The sequence below is a fragment of the Siphateles boraxobius genome, unplaced genomic scaffold, assembly GCF_051911475.1.
Source record: "Siphateles boraxobius isolate OS27281-9 unplaced genomic scaffold, OSU_SipBor_1 7, whole genome shotgun sequence".
NCBI lineage: Eukaryota > Metazoa > Chordata > Actinopteri > Cypriniformes > Leuciscidae > Siphateles > Siphateles boraxobius.
In genome coordinates this window covers 41550001-41572500 of record NW_027509197.1, presented here as the reverse complement: position 1 = coordinate 41572500, position 22500 = coordinate 41550001, and the positions used below count along the sequence as shown (strand labels likewise).

The following is a 22500-nucleotide window of genomic DNA, read 5'->3' as shown; positions in this document are numbered from 1 at the left end:
GTCAAAGTGAAGGATTCAAACGACAACAGCCCGCGGTTTGAGCTCAGCCGTTACACCGTGGATGTACCGGAGGACACCGTTCCCGAATCCCTACTTCTAAAACTCAGCGCGGAAGACCCGGACGAGGGTCTAAACGGACAAGTTGTGTATGAATTCAGCAAACAAGTCCCAACAAAGATCAGAAAGCTGTTTAAACTGGATTATAACACTGGATATTTAACTTTACAAAACCCTGTGGATTATGAAGATGAGGCAGTGTATGAAATCGACGTGCAAGCCAGTGATTTAGGGAATAATCCGGTTCCGTCAGTGTGTAAAATCATCATTAACATCCGAGATGTGAACGATAACCCTCCGGATATCATCCTCACATCCATCGCGACGGTTACCGACGGGGTCGCGCGCGTCAGTGAAGCCACAGGTCCAGATATTCTAGTGGCTCTGATTAGCATTAAAGACCGGGATAGTGGCGTGAACGCGCAGGTGAGCTGCTCTCTGAACGGTGGACACGGGAACTTTCGGCTCAAACGAGCGTATGAGGGAAGCTACACGATCGTCACGATGGCACCTTTGGATCGGGAACAGATTGCGGAGTATAATCTAACCGTAGTGGCGGAGGACTTCGGCGTTACGCCGTTACGCACCGTTGCTCACTACATTATACGGCTTACCGACGTCAATGATAATGCGCCGGTATTCAGCGCTAAGATATACGATGGTTTCATTGAGGAGAATCAACTTCCAGGAACGTACATCACAACGATTCTGGCCAGCGATCTGGATTCCGGGTTGAACGGGGAAATAACCTACGAGCTTTTCGACGCGGACACGAATACCGTTTCCCGGTTCGCCATCATGAATCAGGCGGGAAACGTGTACGCGCTGCAAAGCTTCAATCACGAGGTCACGCGGAGGCTGGATCTGCGCGTGCACGCAAGCGACAGAGGATGGCCGCAGCTTCACAGCAACGCCATTCTCGTTATCAATATAGTTGATCAGAACGACAATGCGCCGGTTATAACGCACCCACCGCTTCTCAATAACCGATCCGCGGAGATCGCGCTGCCCAGAGACGCGCCGGTCGGGTACATCGTGACCCGAATCACTGCTAAAGACCCAGACGCCGGTCTAAACGCAGAACTCACTTATAAACTTTACGACGGAGGGGATTTCGGTTTCGCGATCGATCCGAATACGGGAGAAATTTATATAAATCGCAAAATCGCTTACGATGAGTCTGACATGTGGAGAGTCGTAGTGACGGTTAACGATAACGGCCACCCGTCGCAGACCTCTACGGCCACCGTTCACTTCACTCTCACCGAGTCCGCGCCCGCGAACGGGAACTTCTACGAGGAACGAGAGGATAATGAACCGGGTCAGTGGACGCTAGTTTTGATCTCGGGCCTCACGAGCTCCTCGCTGCTGTTCCTGGCGGTTTTATCATTCTTATTATGCAAAAGTCGCAAAAACGTTCAGAAGAGATGCGCTGACATCCCGGACTCGATGGATATTCCGTACTCGACTGACACCAACACCGTCTCCGTCATCTCCAACCGGACCGCGAGTGTGTTCGACACACACACTCACATGCTTCACTCCGGCTCTCCGGAGAAACTCCACAACAGTGTTCAGGCGACCGGGGAAGTGTTCACCGACACCACACACACCTTCAAGAGCTCTTACAGGAGCGTGGCGGGGGACATAGATGTAAGTGTATGTGTAAGTGTGTGTATATGAGAGAGCGCGTGTGTGTATGTGTGTGTGTGTGTGTGTGTGTGTGTGTGAGAGAGAGAGAGAGAGAGAGAGAGCATGTGTATGTGTGTGTATGTGTGTGTGTGTGTGTGTGTGTGTGTGAGAGAGAGAGAGAGAGAGAGAGAGAGAGAGAGAGAGAGAGAGAGAGAGAGAGAGAGGAGCATGTGTATGTGTGTGTGTGTGTTTGTGTGTGTGAGAGAGAGAGAGAGAGAGAGAGAGAGAGAGAGCATGTGTATGTGTGTGTATGTGTGTGTGTGTGTGTGTGTGTGTGTGAGAGAGAGAGAGAGAGAGAGCATGTGTATGTGTGTGTATGTGTGTGTGTGTGTGTGTGTGTGTGTGTGTGTGTGTGAGAGAGAGAGAGAGAGAGAGAGAGAGAATACATATAGTAAATATACTGTATACTGTATATATATATGAGTCCTTGCTAAATAAAAATATTAATTGACAAATTTTTTTTATTTTAAAAATCTCACTGATCACAAACTTTTGAACGGTAGTGTGTGTACAAACAAAAATAATTTGTTTCATAAACATGTGTAGATAAAATGGAATAATAGTAACAAATAAGATGAGCAAAAAAACTGCAAAAATAATTAGAAATTTTTTTTTAAATAGAACTGCTTAACTTGATACACCATGTTAAAAATACAACAAAAAATGCAATGCTAGTCACTGACAAAAAGGAGAGATGTATGGCAAGCCGTTTTAACTTTTATTCATTTTCAGGATATGAATTCTTGATATCAACAATTCAATTTTCACTAGTTAAAATAATAATTATTGATATCAGGAATTCGGTTTCTACTAGTAACAATGCCAATTGGTGATATCAAGAATTGATTTCTTACTAGTTTAAATTCCAATTTCACATATCAGATATCTGAAATTGTATTGATATCAGAAATATATTTTCAGATATCAAAAATGAACATTTTTACTAGTAGCAATTCAATTCTTGATATCAATAACTATCATTTTAACTAGTGAAAATTGAGTTGTTGATATCAAGGATTCATATCTTGGAAATGAATAAAGTTGAAACGGCTTGCCATAGAGATGCAGTGCAGTGGCCAGAAGGGGGCGTGTGCATGTGTTTGCATGCGTCTGCATGCGTGTGCATGCGTGTCCATGCGTGTGCATGTGTGTCCATGTGTGTGCATGCTTGTCCATGTTTGTGCATGCGTGTGCATGTGTGTCGATGTGTGTGCATGCGTGTACATGCGTGTCCATGTGTGTGCATGCGTGTCCATGTGTGTGCATGCATGTCCACGTGTGTGCATGTGTGTGCATGCGTGTACATGCGTGTCCATGTGTGTGCATGCGTGTCCATGTGTGTGCATGCATGTCCATGTGTGTGCATGCGTGTCCATGCGTGTGCATGCGTGTGCATGCGTGTCCATGCGTGTGCATGTGTGTCCATGCGTGTGCATGCGTGTCCATGTGTGTGCATGCATGTGTGTGCATGCATGTCCATGCGTGTGCATGCGTTCCCATGCGTGTGCATGCGTGTCCATTCGTGTGCATGCGTGTCCATGTGTGTGCATGCGTGTCCATGTGTGTGCATGCGTATCCATGTGTGTGCATACGTGTCCATGCGTGTGCATGCGCGTGCATGCGTGTCCATGTGTGTGCATGCGTGTCCATGCGTGTGCATGCGTGTCCATATGTGTGCATGTGTGTGCATGCGTGTCGTGTGCATGCGTGTCCATGCGTGTGCATGCGTGTCCAATAGGTGTGCATGCGTGTCCATATGTGTGCAAGTGTGTGCATGCGTGTCCATGCGTGTCCATGTGTGTGCATGCGTGTGCATGCATGTGTGTGCATGCGTGTGCATGCATGTGCATGCATGCGTGTCCATGCGTGTGCATGCGTGTCCATGCGTGTGCATGCGTGTCCATGCGTGTGCATGCGTGTACATGTGTGCATGCGTGTCCATGTGTGTGCATGCGTGTCCATGTGTGTGCATGCATGTGTGTGCATACGTGTCCATGCGTGTGCATGCGTGTCCATTTGTGTGCATGCGTGTGCATGTGTGTCCATGTGTGTGCATGCGTGTCCATGCGTGTGCATGCGTGTCCATATGTGTGCATGCGTGTCCATATGTGTGCAAGCGTGTGCATGCATGTCCATGTGTGTGCATGCGTGTGCGTGCATGTGTGTGCATGCGTGTCCATGTGTGTGCACGCGTGTCCATGTGTGTGCATGCGTGTGCATGCATGTGTGTGCATGCGTGTCCATGCGTGTGCATGCGTGTCCATGTGTGTGCATGCGTGTGCATGCGTGTGCATGCATGTGTGTGCATGCGTGTCCATGTGTGTGCATGCGTGTCCATGCGTGTGCATGCGTGTCCATGTGTGAGCATGCGTGTCCATGTGTGTGCATGCGTGTCCATGTGTGTGCATGTGTGTGTTACGAAACAGCAAGAAGCGGCGCAATGGAAAGGGTCTTCTAAAGGTGTTTTACAAAATATAACTGTTTTAATTTGTCTTAAGCTGCTCAAAAATCTAAGTTTACATTTCGCTTTTTTGTTACTTTTTTTTGACATCGCAATTTTGACATTTTTGTTGCAATTCTACGTTTATGTCTCACAATTTTGACATTTTTACCGTAATTCTGTCTTTAGACCTTGCAATTTCTGGGGAAAAAAGTCAAAATTGTGAGATATAAACTCAGAATTCCAGGACAAAAAGTCTTAAGCTGTCTTTGAAATAAAAAGGTTTATGGTTCATGGGATGCAGAAATAAAAGCAGAGTGCAAGAGTGAAAGACTCCTGTGTGCTGCATGTGTAGATGCAGAATACCAACACAAAAAACTGAAGGACTCGGAAGTGTGAATGCATGAACCGTTAGTCCTGAAAGTGACTGATGTTTCATTACTCCTGTACCTCATGAGGATGAGCCTCCGGTGTGTCTGCAGGGATACTCCACTCTCCCGGGGCTCGGCAGGGACAGCGCTCGCCCGCTCGCAGTGTGGAAGGGAAACTCCATGATGACCGTCAGAGATCCTCACATCAGCGGGAAAGACAGCGGGAAAGGAGACAGTGACAGTGATTCTGACGTCAGTGAAGGACTCAAGAAGGACTACACCTCCTATAAAGGTGACACACACACACATGCATGCTTTTATTTAAAATATAAGTGCACACATGCAGTTTTATACAGTACAGTAAAACCAAAATGTATTCAGACACTTTCAACATTTCTCACATTATCACAGTTTATTTGCTATTGTTTAGAAAATGGTAATAAAATAAGAGTTATGAACTCAGTTGATATTTCACTGGTTTTGTCCGTCCTTCTGTTAGTCTCACAGATGAATTATGTTGAATATCTGTCAGCTGTTAAATTTAACTACACAATTAGATAATACCAGTTTAGCTCAACCAGTTACCAAGCAATGCTTCATGTTGTTCAGTCTGTGGTGTAAAAAGGTGCATTAGTTATTAAAGGAAAAACCCTTCAGCAAAACATGATCAGCTCAAAGTGTCCCAATCATTTTTAGTCCCAAATTTTTATAAATTTTACTGGTAGTCGCTGTATGAAGAATATTTGTGTATAATATGTCACAGTTTACTTTATTTTGTTCTCCTCACTTACATATATGAACTATAGTGTCCTGCACACACTAGTGAACATATCAGAAATAATATCTGGCGATTTGAGTAATCTTTGGATTGAGAGTGAGTGAGTGTGTGTGTGTGTGTGTGTGTGTGTGTGTGTGTGTGTGTGTGTGTGTGTGTGTGTGCGTGCGGCCGTGTGTGTGTGTGTAAGAGACGGCTGATCTTGTACAGGATCTTGATAAGTTGAGGAGTCGTGTGGATTAGTCAGGAAAACTGAGAGTTACAGTGCAGAGATGCTCAGATTAACGAGATGTGGATTGGATTAGTTCACGTCAAGGTCAGTTTGTTTCTAGTGCAAACAGAGTGTGAGCTTCACACTGGCACTGATAGAGCTGAAGAGTGTGTGTGTATGCTGCGTCACACACACCTGAGCGAACACGGTCACAAGTCACTCTGCGCCCGGCGAATGCCATCATAAGAGATTTATAAAACCGCTGTTTTTCACACTGTCCGAGTGCTCAGAATTCTGAGTTTAAGTCTCGCAATTTTTACTTTTTTTTCAGAATTCAGAGTTTACGTCTCGCAATTTTTACATTTTTTGTCTGAATTCTGTGTTTTAATCTTTTTTTGTCAAATGTCAATTTTGACATTTTTCTTGTAATTCTAAGTTTGATATTTTTCTTGTAATTCTTAATTCACGTCTCTCAATTCGGACATTTTTCCCTGAATTCTAAGTTTGCATCTCCCAATTCTAATATTTTTCCCTGAATTTTAATTTTTAAAGAATTTTTTTTCATAATTCTGAGTTTACGTCTTGCAATTTTGAAAATTTTCTCTGAATTCTGTTTAGATCTTGCAATTTCGACATTTTTCTTGTAATTCTTAATTCACGTCTCCCAAATTTTTATATTTTTCCCTGAATTTTAAGTTTACGTCTCACGTATCTAATTTATCGGAATTCTGAGTTTACGTCTCGCAGTTCAACTTAGACGCCAGTTGACGACATCTTCTCCTGGCCGAAAGGCAAAATAAAATATTTTAGTAAAAAAATATATATTTTCTCTTCTGTCAAAATCAAATTTTGGTATCAGATGTCACACACAACCTTACAAATACACATATTTCACTGCCCAGTGAACACTAGTGAGATCAATTCATAACACTGTAACAAAAACCTCTTATTGGGAATCAGGAATGATTTTACAGCTCAAAGTCTATTACAGTATAAAACATAAATGCAGATACAGCAAAAGACAACAATGAGCTTTAGGAAAAAATCATTTTCATTACACTACCGTAAATGGATCTTACAGTAGATGAAAAGCACTACAGAAGAAAAGTTAAAATACCAATACTCAACTGAATCAGTTATAGTGAGTCAGTAAACGGGAAAACGCCTCAGTTACGACTGTAACCTCGGTTCCCTGAAGAGGGAACGAGCGTTGCGTCGAGATTGACGCCATGGGGAACGTTATGATGTCTTGAAGCACATGTAAATTAGTCCAATGGTGTGGCGGAACGTCAGATGCGAGTGACGTCACGTACCAGGAAGCTATAAAGCCTGCTTGAAAACAGAGAACGACAGCTTCGTAAAGTCTGAAGTAGTCGCTGACAGGCATGAAGGAGATATGGCAAGGCGACGCAACGCTCGTTCCCTCTTCAGGGAACCGAGGTTACAGTCGTAACCGAGGCGTTCCCTTTCAAGGGAACTCGCGTTGCGTCGAGATTGACGCCATGGGGAACGTCTATACCAACGCCACCATAGCTACGAAATGTCTGACTTGTGTGAAATCGAGTGAGCAGCACTAAGAAAACAAAACCTGAGACCCCGGTGTAGAGTCCAGGTCCAGAGAGTAAAATCTGACGAAGGTGTGCGGTGAGGACCAGCCTGCCGCATCACAAACGTCCTGAATGGAAACTCCTGATATAAGGGCCTTGGAGGCTGCCATACTCCTAGTAGAGTGAGACCGGACAGCCAAAGGAGAGGGCTGTCCGGCCGCCTCATAAGCAAGTGAAATGGCCTCAACCACCCATTTGCTCATTCTTTGCTTAGATGCAGGGAACCCTTTCCTAGGGGCCCCAAAACACACAAACAATTGATCAGTTTTACGCCACAGGGCAGCTCTGTGGACATAGGCATCTAATGCCCGAACTGGGCAAAGCAAATTATTTATTTCCTGGTCCGCATTCTGAAAAGGAGGAGGACAGAAGGCCTGCAGAATGATAGGCCTGACCACATTAGTGGGGACCTTAGGGATATAACCTGGTCTTGGATAAAGAAATGCCTTGACCATACCAGGTGCAAACTCTAAGCATGAAGGAGACACCGACAAAGCCTGTAAATCCCCTATCCTCTTAAGAGAAGAAATGGCGAGGAGGATCCCAAGTGGGTACCCTAGAACGAGCTGCAGGCCTCAGCCTCAACGTACCACGGAGGAAACAAGATACCAAAGGGTCTTTCCCTATAGACATTCCACCCAAAGGAATGTGGTAGGCACCTATGGCCGCCACATAAACTTTTAAAGTGGATGGGGTTAGACTTGCAGTGAACCGCTCTTGCAGGAACTCCAGCACTGTACCAATTGGGCAGTTAACTGGGTCAAGCTGACGGTCAATACACCAGTAAGTGAAAACTTTCCACTTCAGGGCATAAAGTTTCCTCGTGGAGGGAGCTCTGGATTGTAGAATGGTCTCAACAACCTCAGTTGATAGACCTGACTCTATGAGCTGGGCCCCCTCAGAGGCCAAGCCCACAGGTTCCACAGTTCTGGTAGAGGGTGGAATATTAAGCCCTCTGCTTGGGACAGAAGGTCCCTCCTGATGGGTAGCTCCAAAGGAGGCCCGTCGAGGAGTGATACCAGATCGGGGAACCATACTCTGCCCGGCCAGCGCGGGGCTACAAGAAGTAGGTGAACCTGGTCCCTGCGAACTCTCTCCAGAACTACCGGGAGCAGAGCGATTGGGGGAAAAGCATACAGACGCAACCTCGGCCACGTCTGTACCATAGCGTCCAGTCCAAGAGGAGCTGGATGGGTGAGGGAGAACCAGAGTGGACAGTGAGACGTCTCTCGAGACGCAAAAAGATCCACTTGTGCTCGGCCAAACATCCTCCATATCTGCTCCACCACCTCGGGGTGAAGCCTCCATTCCCCGGGCCTCAGCCCCTGTCTCGACAGAAAGTCTGCTCCTATGTTCTGATCCCCAGGAATGTAGGCTGCTCTGAGTGACAACAACTTCTCCTGAGACCACAAAAGGATATGGCCCGCCAGTTTGCATAATTGGCGTGAACGCAGACCCCCTTGGTGATTTATATAGGCGACTACCAATGTGTTGTCTGTGTGTACTAGCACATGGTGCCCCCTGAGATCTTTGATAAAAAGCTTGAGAGCCAGAAACACAGCCAACATCTCCAGACGATTGATATGCCATGAGAGATGATGGTCCTCCCACAGACCTTGAGCCGAGCGACCCTCTAGGATCGCTGCCCAGCCTGTGAGGGACGCATCCGTCGTTAGCAACTGGCGACGACAAGGAACTCCCAATACAGGGCCCTGGAACAGGAACCAAGGTTTCTTCCACATAACCAGGGCACGTAAGCAACGCCGCGTGACCCTGATTTTGCGAAAAGGATCGCCCCTCGGGGAAAACCCCCTGGTCCTGAGCCACCACTGTAGGGGCCTCATGTGCAGCAGTCCAAAAGGTATCACGTTGGAAGCTGCTGCCATAAGACCCAACAGTCTCTGACACTGTTTTACAGTAAGTGACTGGCCTAGCTTTACACTCTTCACGGTTACAAGGATAGACTCTATACGAGGAGGTGACAGGCGTGCCCGCATCGATACAGAATCCCAAACCACGCTAAGAAAAGTGGTCCTCTGAAGTGGAGAAAGCACACTCTTTTGTGGTATTCAACCGTAACCCCAATTCTCTCATATGGGCGAGGACGACATCACGATGCCGAACCGATCCAGAATAGGACGCAATCCTCCGTCCCTTTTTGGAACTATGAAATACCGACTGTAAAACCCGGTTTCCCTGTTGGAGGGAGGTACACGTTCTATGGCCCCTTTCTCTAACAGAGTGTTTACTTCCTGTTCCATAACCAGAACCTGCTCGGGGCCCACCACTGTGGGTAGGACCCCCATAAACCTGCGTGGGCGAGACCCAAACTGTATTAGATACCCTTTTCTATGGTCTGCAGGACCCAACGAGAAACATTTGGCAGTAGCTTCCACGCTGTCAAAGATTCTACTAGAGTTACCAGCCTCTCGAGACTGGCTTCTGGGTTTTGTTGTTGTCGAGTAATCAGTCCGTCGCCCTGTAACAGACGACCGGCAGGGAACGACTGAACAGACTGCTCTGACTCCCTGAGGGGGCGGGCATCCCGAGGCCACTACGTTTCCGGGTGGTCCTTGAGATATGTGCTCGCCGGAGACCGCTGAAACACCAGAGGTGGCAGGGTTGGCAGAACGGTCCCCTGAGGGCACCGAAGAGAGACGGGCACCGTAAAAAGAGGTGACGACCGCACTACTTCGGGGGGGACTACCCTCATTGTCCTGAGCCCTCGAGCGTCAGGGCTTTTTCGCCGCAGCCTTCTTGGCGATAATAATGGTCTGCAGATCCGTTATACCCCTCGAAGGCTGACGGGTTTGAGAGCGCCCTCCATGTCCCCGTGGTTTTTGCAGGGGAGCACGGGAGGAAACGCTCTGTTTTTGAGTGGCACGATGTGAAGAGCCTGCTTTAGATGAGTGAGGCTGCTCCCGCTCAGCAGCCTGCTGATAAGAACGGCGGGGGAGGAGTTTTTGGAAGGCAGCTGCCTGTTTAGAGGATTCATGGAATTTTTCTACAACAGTATTAACGGCATTACCAAATAGCCCTGAAGTAGAAACAGGCGCATCCATAAGAAAATTCTTCTCCTTTACTTTAATATTACTGAGCTACAGATGCCTCTCAGTGGCCACCAAGGCTGCCATAGAGCGGCTGATGGATTTAGCCGTCTCCTTGGTGGCCCTGAGAAACAAATCTGTGGCTCTACGTAACTAACATACAACCTCAGGTCCAACACCCCCACCCTCATCTAAATCCCACAATAATTCCGCTTGATATGCCTGCAGTATTGACATTGTATGTAAACATGCTGCGGCTTGACCAGCAGCTGAATATGCTTTGCCCACCAGAGAGGAGGTGACTCTGAAGGGCTTAGTGGGTAACATCGGAACCTTAAGAGAAGATGCCGTTGCTGGAGAGAGATAACTCGCAAGTGTCTCTTCTACCTTCGGCATTTCTCCATAACCATGGTCTTTATAATTGTGTACAGAGGAATAATGAGATGTTTGTGCATTATAAACTCTATATGAGACCGGTTTCTCCCACGATCTCGACACCTCAGTGTGAAGATCGGTGAAAAACGGTAGGCTCCGACGCGGAGGTTGTGATCTAGACGGCAGAAAACGTTCATCAAGCTTACTTTTAAAATGAATGTCCTGCTTATCAGTTGGCCACTCAATATTCAGTCTTTCAACTTCTCTAGTCAAAACCTCTAAAAGCTCTTCAAACACATGAGACTGAGGTGGCGAAATCTCAGACCCAGCATCAATACTAATAACATCCAATTCCTCAGGATTGGATGATTGTAGTATTGGTGCCTCAACCGGGGCGGAAGGAACCGCAGCACGTGCTTCCAAACCCCGAGAAGAGGCACTGGATCGATCAGGTGAAGGTTGAGATAGGGCAGAGCCCGTCTCAAACCCCGCTGAACAATCCATTTGCGAACCCCAGGACTGCAATCGGCGCCGTGCCTCGGCAGCGGCGGGACCAGAGCCCCGGGGAACGCTAACCTGAACGTTCTCGCGAAAGAACGACAGGCGGGATCGGATTAAGCGCAAAGGCAGCGCTTCACAATGCACACAGCCAGCACCCTCGAGTGCTGACTGAGCGTGCTCCTCTCCCAAACAAGCAACACACAGCTCGTGAGTATCCCCACCCGTTAAATAACGCGGGCAGGGATGCACACACTGTCTAAACTGCTGCTTGCTCGCCATACTGATATATATATATATATAGACAGACAACACCAAATAAACGGGACAGATTCACAGAGCGCTACTGAAGACACAGAAGCTGTCGCTCTCTGTTTTCAAGCAAGCTTTATAGCTTCCTGGTGCGTGACGTCACTCGCATCTGACGTTCCGCCACACCATTGGACTGATTTTACATGTGCTTCAAGACATCATAACGCAACGCGTTCCCCATGGCGTCAATCTCGACGCAACGCTCGTTCCCTTGAAAGGGAACTGTAATCATAAAGCGTGGGTTTTCCAGGAAAAAAGTCCAAATTGTGAGATACAAACTCCAAATTGTGGCAAGGCAAGGCAAGGCAAGTTTATTTATATAGCACATTTCATACACAATGGTAATTCAAAGTGCTTTACATAGAAGAAATTAAAATAATCAAAAGAAATCAGAATAATTAAAACAGTTTAGAGTAAAAGATAAAATACAGAAATAATCAAAAGAAATCAGAATAATTAAAAACATAAAATAAAATACAGTGCAAACAGTCGGACGAACAGTGGCACAGTGCTCATTCATTAAATGCACAGTTAAACAGATGTGTTTTGAGTCTGGATTTGAATGTGACTACTGTAGGAGCACATCTGATCTCTTCTGGAAACTGGTTCCAGCTGCGGCTGGCATAGTAGCTAAAAGCGGATTCGCCATGCTTAGAGTGAACCCTTGGTATTTCTAGCCGATGTGATCCTAATGATCTGAGTGATCTGTTGGGTTTATATTCAGTGAGTATATCTGCAATGTATTGAGGTCCTAGGCCATTGATTGATTTATATACCAGTAATAATACTTTAAAATCAATCCTAAATGTAACTGGCAGCCAGTGTAAAGACCTGAGGACTGGTGTGATGTGTTCATATGTTCTGGTTCTGCTCAGCGTTCTGTATGAGCTGCAACTGTCTTATGGTGTTTTTGGGAAGGCCAGTGAGAAGTCCATTACAATAATCCACCCTACTGGTGATGAAAGCATGCACAAGTTTCTCTAAGTCTTGACTGGAAACAAAACATCTAATTCTTGCAATTTTTTCAGGTGATAGTATGCTGATTTAGTTATTGATTTGACATGACTACTGAAACTAAGGTCTGACTCCAGAGACACACCAAGATTCCTTACTTTATTTTTAGTTGTTTGACCCCTAGACTGAAGGTATGCGTTCACCTTGAGAACTTCGTCTTTGTTTCCCAAACGCAATGACTTCAGTTTTGTCTTTGTTTAACTGTTTAACTGTTAATTGTTTACTTCATCAATGCATTGGAACAGAGAGTTAATGGGGCTGTAATCGTTAGGCGATAGGGATAAGTAGAGCTGTGTGTCGTCTGCATAGCTGTGGTAAGCGATTTGGTTATTTCTCATTATTTGGCTCATTGGGAGCATGTACAGGTTGAATAGGAGTGGCGCAAGAATTGAGCCTTGAGGGACTCCGCATGTCATGGATGTCGACTCAGACTTATGGTCTCCTATACTCACATAATAACCTCTGCCTCCTAAGTATGACCTGAACAATTTTAGGACTATCCCAGAAAACCCAACCCAGTTTTCCAGCCTGTCAAGTATGGAGCTAGAAATGTGTCTTTATTACATGCGAGAAAATAAATGATCTGAGAGAAGAAAAAAAAAGTTTGAGAGAAAAAGTTATCACACTGATAGCAAAAAAGCATTTCATGAGAGAAAAAAGAATATTTGAGAGAAAAAGTTTTCATACCAATAGCAAAAAATAATATTTGAGACTAAAAAAGTTTTGAGAGAAAGTATTTTCTCATAGAACATAAAAAAATATAAATTTGAAATTTTTAAAATTATTTCTGAGAAAAAAAATCTCTCTCAAAATACTTTGAAAAAAATCTCGAATATATATTTTTTGCTATCAGTGTGAAAACATTTTCTCTAAAAATAAAAAGTGTTTCTCTCAAAACGCTTTTCTTTGCTCTCGATGCAATTTTTTGCTCTCGTGTCAGGATTTTGCTTTAGCTGTGAAAATTGTGTCATGGGCGGGGCCACGTTCTTTTTTTTCCTATTGGAACGTTCCTATTGGCCAGTCGGGTGAGCATCGTCTTGTCTTAGGAGTCGAACTGAATCATTACACCATTGTTCGCGTTCGGTTCACCTAGATAGATGCCGTCTCTGCAGATGATGACACACACACAACTCGATGGGTAGCTGGCTGAGCAAGTTCAGCATCACTGAAGATTACACATTAAACAATAGCACTCATGCAAGTTTACCTAGCATGATGGCTAATTAATAATTAGCTTTACTAGCGATTAGCAAGCTAATAATATAATACACATTCATTCATGAATATGAGTGCTATTTTTAATGTTTAATCTTCAGTGATGCTGAACTTGCTCAGCCAGCTAACATCCAGTTGTGTGTGTCATCATCTTACCCAAACATTGGAGTGTCCGTGCTCGACTTAGAGCTTAGATCAGGCCCAAAAAATCAAGCCCGATCCTACCCGAGCCCGTGCACGTTGTGTCCGAGCCCAGCCCGACGCATTAACAATAATTATGAGCCCGAGCCCGATTTAATCAGAATCAGAATCAGAATCAGAAAGAGCTTTATTGCCAAGTGTGCTTGCACACACAAGGAATTTGTTTTGGTACTGAGGCTTCCAGTGGACATATACAAATACAACATGAAACATAATACTACAAATTATAAGAATAAAAAATAAAAATAAAAATATATGAGAATAAAACTATCACAGTTGGGTTTAGTCAGAATAGACATTTTCAGATTTACAGATTATGAACCTATTTACAGTGTTTTGAATATTATAAATAAATAAATCTACATATAAGTATCACATATTGCACTAAACAGTGGGAGTATTGCACTTACAGGCATATGCCTTGGGAGGAGTGTTAACTGTTCAGGAGGGAAATGGCCTGTGGGAAGAAACTGTTCCTGTGCCGAGATGTTCTAGTGGGCAGTGATCTGAGTCTCCGTCTTGACGGTAACAGTTCAAACAGGTGGTGTCCAGGGTGAGTGGAGTCTGTGATGATTTTACCTGCTCTCTTCCTCACTCTGGAAGAGTACAGGTCCTGGAGGTTTGGCAGGGGGGCACCAATAATCCTCTCCGCAGTCCGGACTGTCCGTTGTAGTCTCCTGATGTCTGATTTGGTAGCTGAACCAAACCAGACAGTGATGGAAGCGCACAAGACAGACTCAATGACGGCTGAGTAGAACTGAATCAGCAGATCCTGTGGCAGGTTGAACTTCCTCAGCTCGCGAAGGAAGTACAGTCTCTGCTGGGCCTTTTTCACAGTGGAGTCAATGTGATTGTCCCACTTCAGGTCCTGAGAGATGGTAGTGCCCAGGAACCTGAATGACTCCACTGCTTCCACAGTGCTGTTCATGATGGTGAGTGGGGGGAGTGCTGAGCTGTTCCTCCTGAAGTCCACGATCATCTCCACTGTTTTGAGCGTGTTCAGCTCAAGGTTGTTATAACTGCACCAGGCAGCCAGCTGTTCAACCTCCAGTCTGTAAGCAGACTCGTCACCGTTTCGGATGAGACCGATGACAGTGGTGTCGTCTGCAAATTTCAGGAGCTTGACAGTGGGGTCTTTAGAAGTGCAGTCATTAGTGTACAGGGAGAAGAGCAGTGGGGAGAGAACGCACCCTTGGGGAGCACCAGTGCTGATTGTGAGTGTCTTGGATGTGTGTTTCCCCAGTCTCACTCGCTCCTGCCGGTCCGTCAGGAAGCTGGTGATCCACTGACAGATCGAGGATGGTATGGAGAGCTGGGTCAGAAAAACTGTAGAAAAGGTTTCTGGTGTGTGTTTCCTAATGTCCAGTAGTTCGTCTTTGGTGAAACTGATAGGAAAAGAATGACTAAACGCAGAACAAACGAACAAAAACAACACAATAGCTGGAGAGCTCCACACCGAGGCAGCCATCCGCGGCGCCATCTAAACCCGATTCCCGACCATTTTAATACGTGGGTCGTTATAACTGACGTTCTCAACTACTTTCTATGTTACTTTCTCCTCCTCCTCTGTTCTGCACCTCCAAATACTTTCAAGTTAGCCTACGTGTCGCCATCATACACATCAGCATAAATGCTCCTGATAAATTATGTGTTATTAAAGCATTAACACACAAACCACTGTTATAACATAAAATCAAGCAGCTACTGAGTGCATGGTTTGGCATGACTGAATGCGCGCAAAGTGCGCTCCCTGAAAAATCCCTAAAGCTGACATCAGTTCATCGCGATCTCACACATCTCTGTTATTATCAATGACGCTGACTGCACAATGAATCTTTCATAATATATACACTTTGTTTGTTATAATTAGAGGATTTGCCAGCATACAGAATTCAGCACTGAACAAAAAGTCCGTTTTGAGCAGTGAGGGGAGACTATCTTAAATGCTTCTGATTGGCCATTGCGTTCAAGAAATCAACACATATGTCTGTGATTGGCTACATCGCTCAACGCTGCAAACATGTTATAAAACAAAACTCTGGCCTGTAAATCATTTGTATTTTGTTTTAGTTGTTCTTGTTGTTTTTCTGCAACAGATGAATAAAAATGTATTAGTTTTTATGTTTTATTCATAGATATTTCTAGTTTGCGGGAGTCCCACAAATCGTTTTATTCTCCCGGAACCCACACACACAGAGTGAGTGCATTACAGCCCGCGCCCGCGCTCGCACTCGGCCATCAAACCTAGTCCCGCGCCACACTCTCTTGCGTTGGGAGTGCACGTCTCTAGATCAAAAGCCCGGCCTGGCCCGAGGATGGTGACGGGAAATATCGGCCCGAGGTCGGGCCTGGGCTCGGGCAGAGAATCTAAACTCTAAGGCAGAGACTGCATCTATCTAGGTGAACCGAACGCGAACAATGGTGTAATGATTCAGTTCGACTCCTAAGACAAGACGATGCTCACCCGACTGGCCAATAGGAACGTTCCAATAGGAAAAAAAGAACGTGGCCCCGCCCATGACACAATTTTCACAGCTAAAGCAAAATCCTGACACGAGAGCAAAAAATTGCATCGAGAGCAAAGAAAAGCGTTTTGAGAGAAACACTTTTTATTTTTAGAGAAAATGTTTTCACACTGATAGCAAAAAATATATATTTGAGATTTTTTTTCCAAGTATTTTAAGAGAGATTTTTTTTCTCAGAAATAATTAAAAAAATTTCAAATTTATATTTTTTTATGTTCTATGAGAAAATACTTTCTCTCAAAACTTTTTTTAGTCTCAAATATTATTTTTTGCTATTGGTATGAAAACTTTTTCTCTCAAATATTCTTTTTTCTCTCATGAAATGCTTTTTTGCTATCAGTGTGATAACTTTTTCTCTCAAACTTTTTTTTTTCTCTCAGATCATTTATTTTCTCACATGTAATAAAGACACATTTCTAGCTCCATAGTCAAGAAGTATGTTGTGATCGACAGTGTCAAATGCAGCGCTGAGGTCGAGTAGTACCAGCACTGATAATTTGCCTGTATCAGTATTTAAGCGAATATCGTTTATTATCTTTATGAGCGTTGTCTCTGTGCTGTGGTGAGGTCGGAAACCAGATTGAAAATTGTCAAAGTGTCCATTTGAGCTTAAGAATTTGTTCAGCTGATTGAAGACAACTTTTTCAATGATCTTGCCTATGAAAGGAAGATTTGAGATCGGTCTATAGTTGTTTAATATGGTCTTATCCAGATTGCTCTTTTTCAGGAGGGGCTTGACAACAGCAGTTTTCAGGGAGGTCGGAAAACTCCCAGAGAGAAGTGAGGCATTTACCACTTCTAGGAGATCTGCTTCTAAGCTGTGTAACACATTTTTGAAAAAAGATGTGGGAAGTGCGTCAAGGGCACAGGTTGATGTTTTAAGTTGCTGTACGGTTTCTTCCAAAATGTTACCATCAATTTCTTCAAAATCAGACATAGTGACTACTTTCTCAGGCTGTTGTCTGATCTGCCTGACCCCAGCGCAACTCAAGGATGAGCTGATCACCTTTCTGTGAATGTTAAAGTCTCCAGCAATGATAAAACAGTCAAACTCTGAGGAAATTGTTGATAACAGTTCTGTAAAGTCATCAGCAAAGGCTGGAGAGTATTTTGGAGGCCTGTAAACAATGATAAGTAAAATGCGTGGAGCACCTTTTAACACAATACCCAGATATTCGAAAGACGGGTAATTCCCAAATGACATTTGCTTACATTGGTAGACATCTTTAAAAAAAGCAGCTAAACCCCCACCTCTTCTGACAGCTCTGCAGACACTCATAAAAGTAAAGTTAGGAGGGGCTGTTTCATTGAGGACTGTTGCACTGTAGCTGTCTTCTAGCCAAGTTTCATTTAGCAACATAAAATCCAGGTTGTATGTGGTTATTAAGTCGTTGACTAGAAGTTATTTATTTTTAAGTGAACGGATGTTTAAAAGTGCTAACTTAACAGTCTTACTTTTTCTCCCCACAGCAATCTTGGTATGTCGTGTAATAGGCACCAGATTAGATGGGTTTGCTGTACGGCTTTTGAAGGCCTTAGAGTTTCTATCATGTAATCGAACAGCAATAGCGAAAGATACAGGCACACTGGGTTCCCGCTTGTTCTGTAAACATTTGGAAAAGTTATTGTTATCATAGTGGGGACCCGACACATATCACTGAGAGCTGGTATCAGTTGTTTTGGTTCACCTCGAGCCGCTGGAGGGGGGTGTGGACCCTGGCGCTGTGGCAGAGGCCGAAGAGCTCTCACAGTAGGAGGGGGAGGGCGAGCTGGGCCCGTAGGCTTTGGTGGTTGTGGGGCCTGGCGTTTTTTGGTTGGTATCTGTGGGCTGGCAGAAAAAGAGTGGGATAGTCTGGTTCCAGCATACACCAGTTGTTCCATTTTCTCTGAGAAGCACAGAAGTGGAGATGCTGGAGAGAGAGATAACGTTTCCGGTGAGAGGGGCTGTTGCTCTGGGGTTATCGGAGGCTGTGATATGCTGTCCTGGTTTCCCTGGCTGTTTTCCAGAAAGTCGTCCTTGGGTGCTGAATCTTGGAGCAGTGCTAGTAAGTCACAGTCTGTCTGTGGTGAGCTCTGTGGGCAGGGCTCAGCTGAGATTGTGTCCGTGAGCAGAGGTTGTTGTGGCTGAGTGGTATTATCATTGTCCTTGTGTGATGTGTCAACCGTCCATTCAGGTGCTGAAGTGAAGTCCTGTGGTCATTCATACTGTATCCAGGTGTGTGTGTGCCATTCAGGTTGAGTGGATTGGCACACACTGCAGAAGGATGACAGAGGGAGAAGTAGATATTTTCCTTTAGCACTCTTGAACCAAGTTTGTTTGGGTGGTGGCCATTCTGTTGAAACAGTTGCCTCTGACTCCAGAAAAGATTGAAGTTGTCAATGAAGTTCACTCCTTTTATGTTGCAGGTTTTTTGCAGCCATGTATTAAGCCCAAGCAACCGTGAAAACCTGTTTGTTCCTTTTGCTGGGAGTGGTCCACTGATGAATGTTTGAACTTTCAGTCTTTTAAGTGTTTCAAAAAATTAATTGAAATCCTTCTTAAGGAGTTCCGACTGCTCTTTATGAATATCATTCTTCCCCACATGAATGATGAGTCGATTTGCAGTCTTATGTTTCATAAGAATGTTCTGAAGTTCCCTGTTTACATCAGAAGTTGTTGCTTGTGGAAGGCAGCACGTAGTTGTATCCCTGCTATTAATGTTTCTGATTACGGAGTCGCCCACTATCAGAGTCCTGGGCTCGGCTGCACTGTGAGCTGAGTGCCGCTGTCTGCTCGACCTTGAGCCCCAGTTAGCATCAGTGTTAGCTACTGGCTGATTCAGTCTGTGTTCATTCATCAAATTTGGGGATTCCTCATTCATTAATACTTCAAATCTGTTCTCAAGATGTATAGGCAGTGGTAGAAGACCAGTGTTTGCAATCCTTGTCATAGCCGTATCTGGGGTAGAGGATGCTACTGCGGCAATATGTGATGCTCGTGACAATCTGATGTCACGAGTGCCTTTGGGTCTCGCTCCCTGTTTGTGCCATCGATTTGTTTTTTTAAAGAACTGCAATCCTTTGTAAAAGTCTGTGGCAGTTAGAGCAGCAAGTAGATTCCAGAGGAGGCATTTTCTTATCCTTATGAATGTCCTAATGGCAGTTGTGTTTCTGTTGTTCTCCTGACTTGATGTGTAGTAATCAGTGCCGACCGGGTTTTTTTACCAGGTCTGTGGGCCTGTACCAGTGAATGCAGGATCCTGGGCCACTCGGACCGGTGCTGGAGCCCGACGGCCAGCAGAACCAGCGGGAACGTTAGACACCTCTCGACCTTCACAAGGCCAAGGAGCTCGCACACACACACGCCCAGGAGCTCGGACACACACACGCCCAGGAGCGTGGCCTTACACAGCCTCACAGAAGACCAGCAGAGTCAGTGCGATTACATACACATCTGCTCTCCACAGTCTCAAAGACAGAGACGAGACCCTGACGACACACACTCCACCAAACCCATCACACACTCAGATCCTCAGTCTCAGAGGAGACGAGACACTGAGGACACACACACACACACCACCAAACCCATCACACACTCAGATCCACAGTCTCAGAGGAGACGAGACACTGAGGACACACACACACACTCCACCAAACCCATCACACACTCAGATCCACAGTCTCAGAGGAGACGAGACACTGAGGACACACACACACACTCCACCAAACCCATCAACACACACAGTCCCACCAGATTCACAGACTCAGTCTGAGACAGAATATCATCCTCATGACAAAAAGTAAATATTCTGAAATATAAACTCAGAATTCCGGGGAAAAATGTGAAAATTCTGAAACATAAACTCATAATTCCGGGAAAAAAAGTGAAAATTCTGAAATATAAACTCAGAATTCCGGGAAAAAAAGTGAAAATTCTGAAATATAAACTCAGAATTCCGGGGAAAAAAGTGAAAATTCTGAAACATAAACTCAGAATTCCGGGGAAAAAAGTGAAAATTCTGAGATATGAACTCAGAGTTCCGGGACAAAAAGTCCAAATTCTGAAATATAAACTCAGAATTCCGGGAAAAAAAGTGAAAATTCTGAAACATAAACTCAGAATTCCGGGAAAAAAAGTGAAAATTCTGAAATATAAACTCAGAATTCCGGGAAAAAAAGTGAAAATTCTGAAATATAAACTCAGAGTTCCGGGACAAAAAGTCCAAATTCTGAGATATGAACTCAGAAATCCGGGACAAAAAAATAAATCTTCTGAGATATAAACTCAGAAATCCGGGACAAAAAAATAAAACTTCTGAGATATAAACTCAGAATTCTGGGACAAAAAGTAAAATATTCTGAAATATAAACTCAGAATTCCGGGACAAAAAGTAAAAAATTCTGAGATATAAACTCAGAATTCTGTAACAAAAAGTAAAAATTCTCAAATATAAACACAGAATTCTGGGACAAAAAAAATAATTTCTGAGATATAAACTCAGAATTCTGGGACAAAAAGTCCAAATTGCTGTACATACTTTATCTTTGACTGCATTGATGTTTTGTACATAGAAAAAATATTTTTTAACAATATTACCTGTTTTTTCACATGGCATGTTTGTATGATTATAATGTGATTGTGTTCGTCACTTTGGTCGCACTGTAACACATGAAATGTCATTTTTTTAAAGCTGCAAATGTTAGCACTTTTATAACACTTACTTACACAAGTTGTTTCTCTCTAAGAACTTAAAAAACATGATGAATAAAATAAGTTATGATCAAATCTACAGTGTTTTGTATCCTTGATGAAACCAGTGAAAAGTATTTATGATCTTATAAACCTTTTTATCTGAACTATTTCATTTGCACAATTGCTTAAATTATGTTTTTCCTCATTGTTTTCCAGCACAAATATCTAAACATTCTTAAATCAAGATACATTTACTGGAGATGCAGAATGACTGAAGATATTAAGTCTTGTTTTCTGAAAAACTGCATCAAAATGAAGTGAGTTTGTGCTTAAAACAAGAACAAATATCTGACAAAATAATCTCAATTCAAAGGGAAAACAAGTTTTTCTGACAAAAATGCCGATAAAGAACATAATTTTTCGCATAGAATGCGCACAATTCAGTTTTTTCATACATTTGACAAATTCATTCCAAATGACATTATATTAAAAGAGTTGAACTTTAGCAGATGAAGTTAAAGTTCATCATGTGTGAATGTCCAGAATGAGCTGAAATCAAAGAAGCTCAAATATAAGAGTTTTCATTTGTGTCATATTTTCATCATTCCCATTTACACCATTTCTGTTTATTGATATGATGATATGATATGATATAACACTTTATTATCAGACAAGTCAGAAATTATTCTTGCAAGACAGTTTCTATCTTTACAACAATAAACATCGACATACATTTAATCCACATGAAACAATTGAAACTCACTAAAAAATCTCACATCATGCGAAATGGTCGTGAGAATGACTGATGGCCAGTGCACATAAACAAGATCAGATTTAAAACAGGAATATTATTTGACTCTGCTGAGTTGAAATCAAAAATTTCCTTTCAAAAGCCTCACAGTGAATTCGGGTTAAACGGATGGAAATAAAGATGTTTCTGTGTTTGGGTTTAGTTTGCATGCATGCAGTCATAAGAGGAATTCTGAAACACTGCTATATTTAAAGTATACATTTTTCATATCCTGCATTAATCAGTTTACTGTATTTCTAACATGCACAATGGTCATGGGAATGAGCAGATGTGATATGTCCATAAATGAGATCAGATATAACTAGTAAAACTGAAGCTTATTCCTAAACTTTGTTGAATTGAGCTTTTGAAAGCTTCTCAGGGATTTACAGCAGAACATTTAGAGAGAATTCAGGCCTTATTTTGCCTGTCAATTTCATTTAAAATGCGCATGAATGGCCTAAACCGAGTCTCAGCCGAATGTTTTCTCAAGCCACAGAAAATCCCTGGAGAGGAATTCCAGTCTTGAGTTTCTCCGGGATCTTGTTTATTTTCCCGGAGTTTTTCTTCTCTCTCACCTTCATGACAGAAACTCGAGAGAAGCTGCAGAAAGTCACAAAGCTTTGCTTTCAGTAGAGGCAAGAACACTATGGAGGACACAGCAGAAACAGCTCCCGTCGAGGTGAATGACATTCCCT

General features: G+C 43.8%; 2 protein-coding genes across 5 annotated transcripts in view; both read left to right on the top strand.

Annotated features, from left to right (window-relative positions):
* The window catches only part of pcdh8.2 (protocadherin 8, tandem duplication 2), a 22022-nt gene extending 917 nt beyond the window's left edge, over positions 1–21105 (top strand). The window contains exons 1-3 of the mRNA XM_077217077.1: positions 1–1710; positions 4672–4852; positions 19548–21105. The exon at positions 1–1710 is cut by the window's left edge and continues 917 nt beyond it. Coding sequence (XP_077073192.1) covers positions 1–1710; positions 4672–4852; positions 19548–20092 — 2436 coding nt within the window. The 3' untranslated portion in view covers positions 20093–21105. The remainder of the gene's footprint in view (positions 1711–4671; positions 4853–19547) is intronic.
* Positions 21106–22089: 984 nt separating this feature from the next.
* The window catches only part of cnmd (chondromodulin), an 8943-nt gene continuing 8532 nt past the window's right edge, over positions 22090–22500 (top strand). For 2 of the 4 annotated variants that reach the window (XM_077217074.1, XM_077217073.1), the window contains exon 1: positions 22335–22484. In XM_077217074.1, the coding sequence (XP_077073189.1) occupies positions 22452–22484 (33 nt within the window). In that variant the 5' untranslated portion in view covers positions 22335–22451. Of the gene's footprint in view, positions 22485–22500 lie in introns of all 4 variants that reach the window. The other 2 variants (XM_077217076.1, XM_077217075.1) reach the window with 2 other exon arrangements.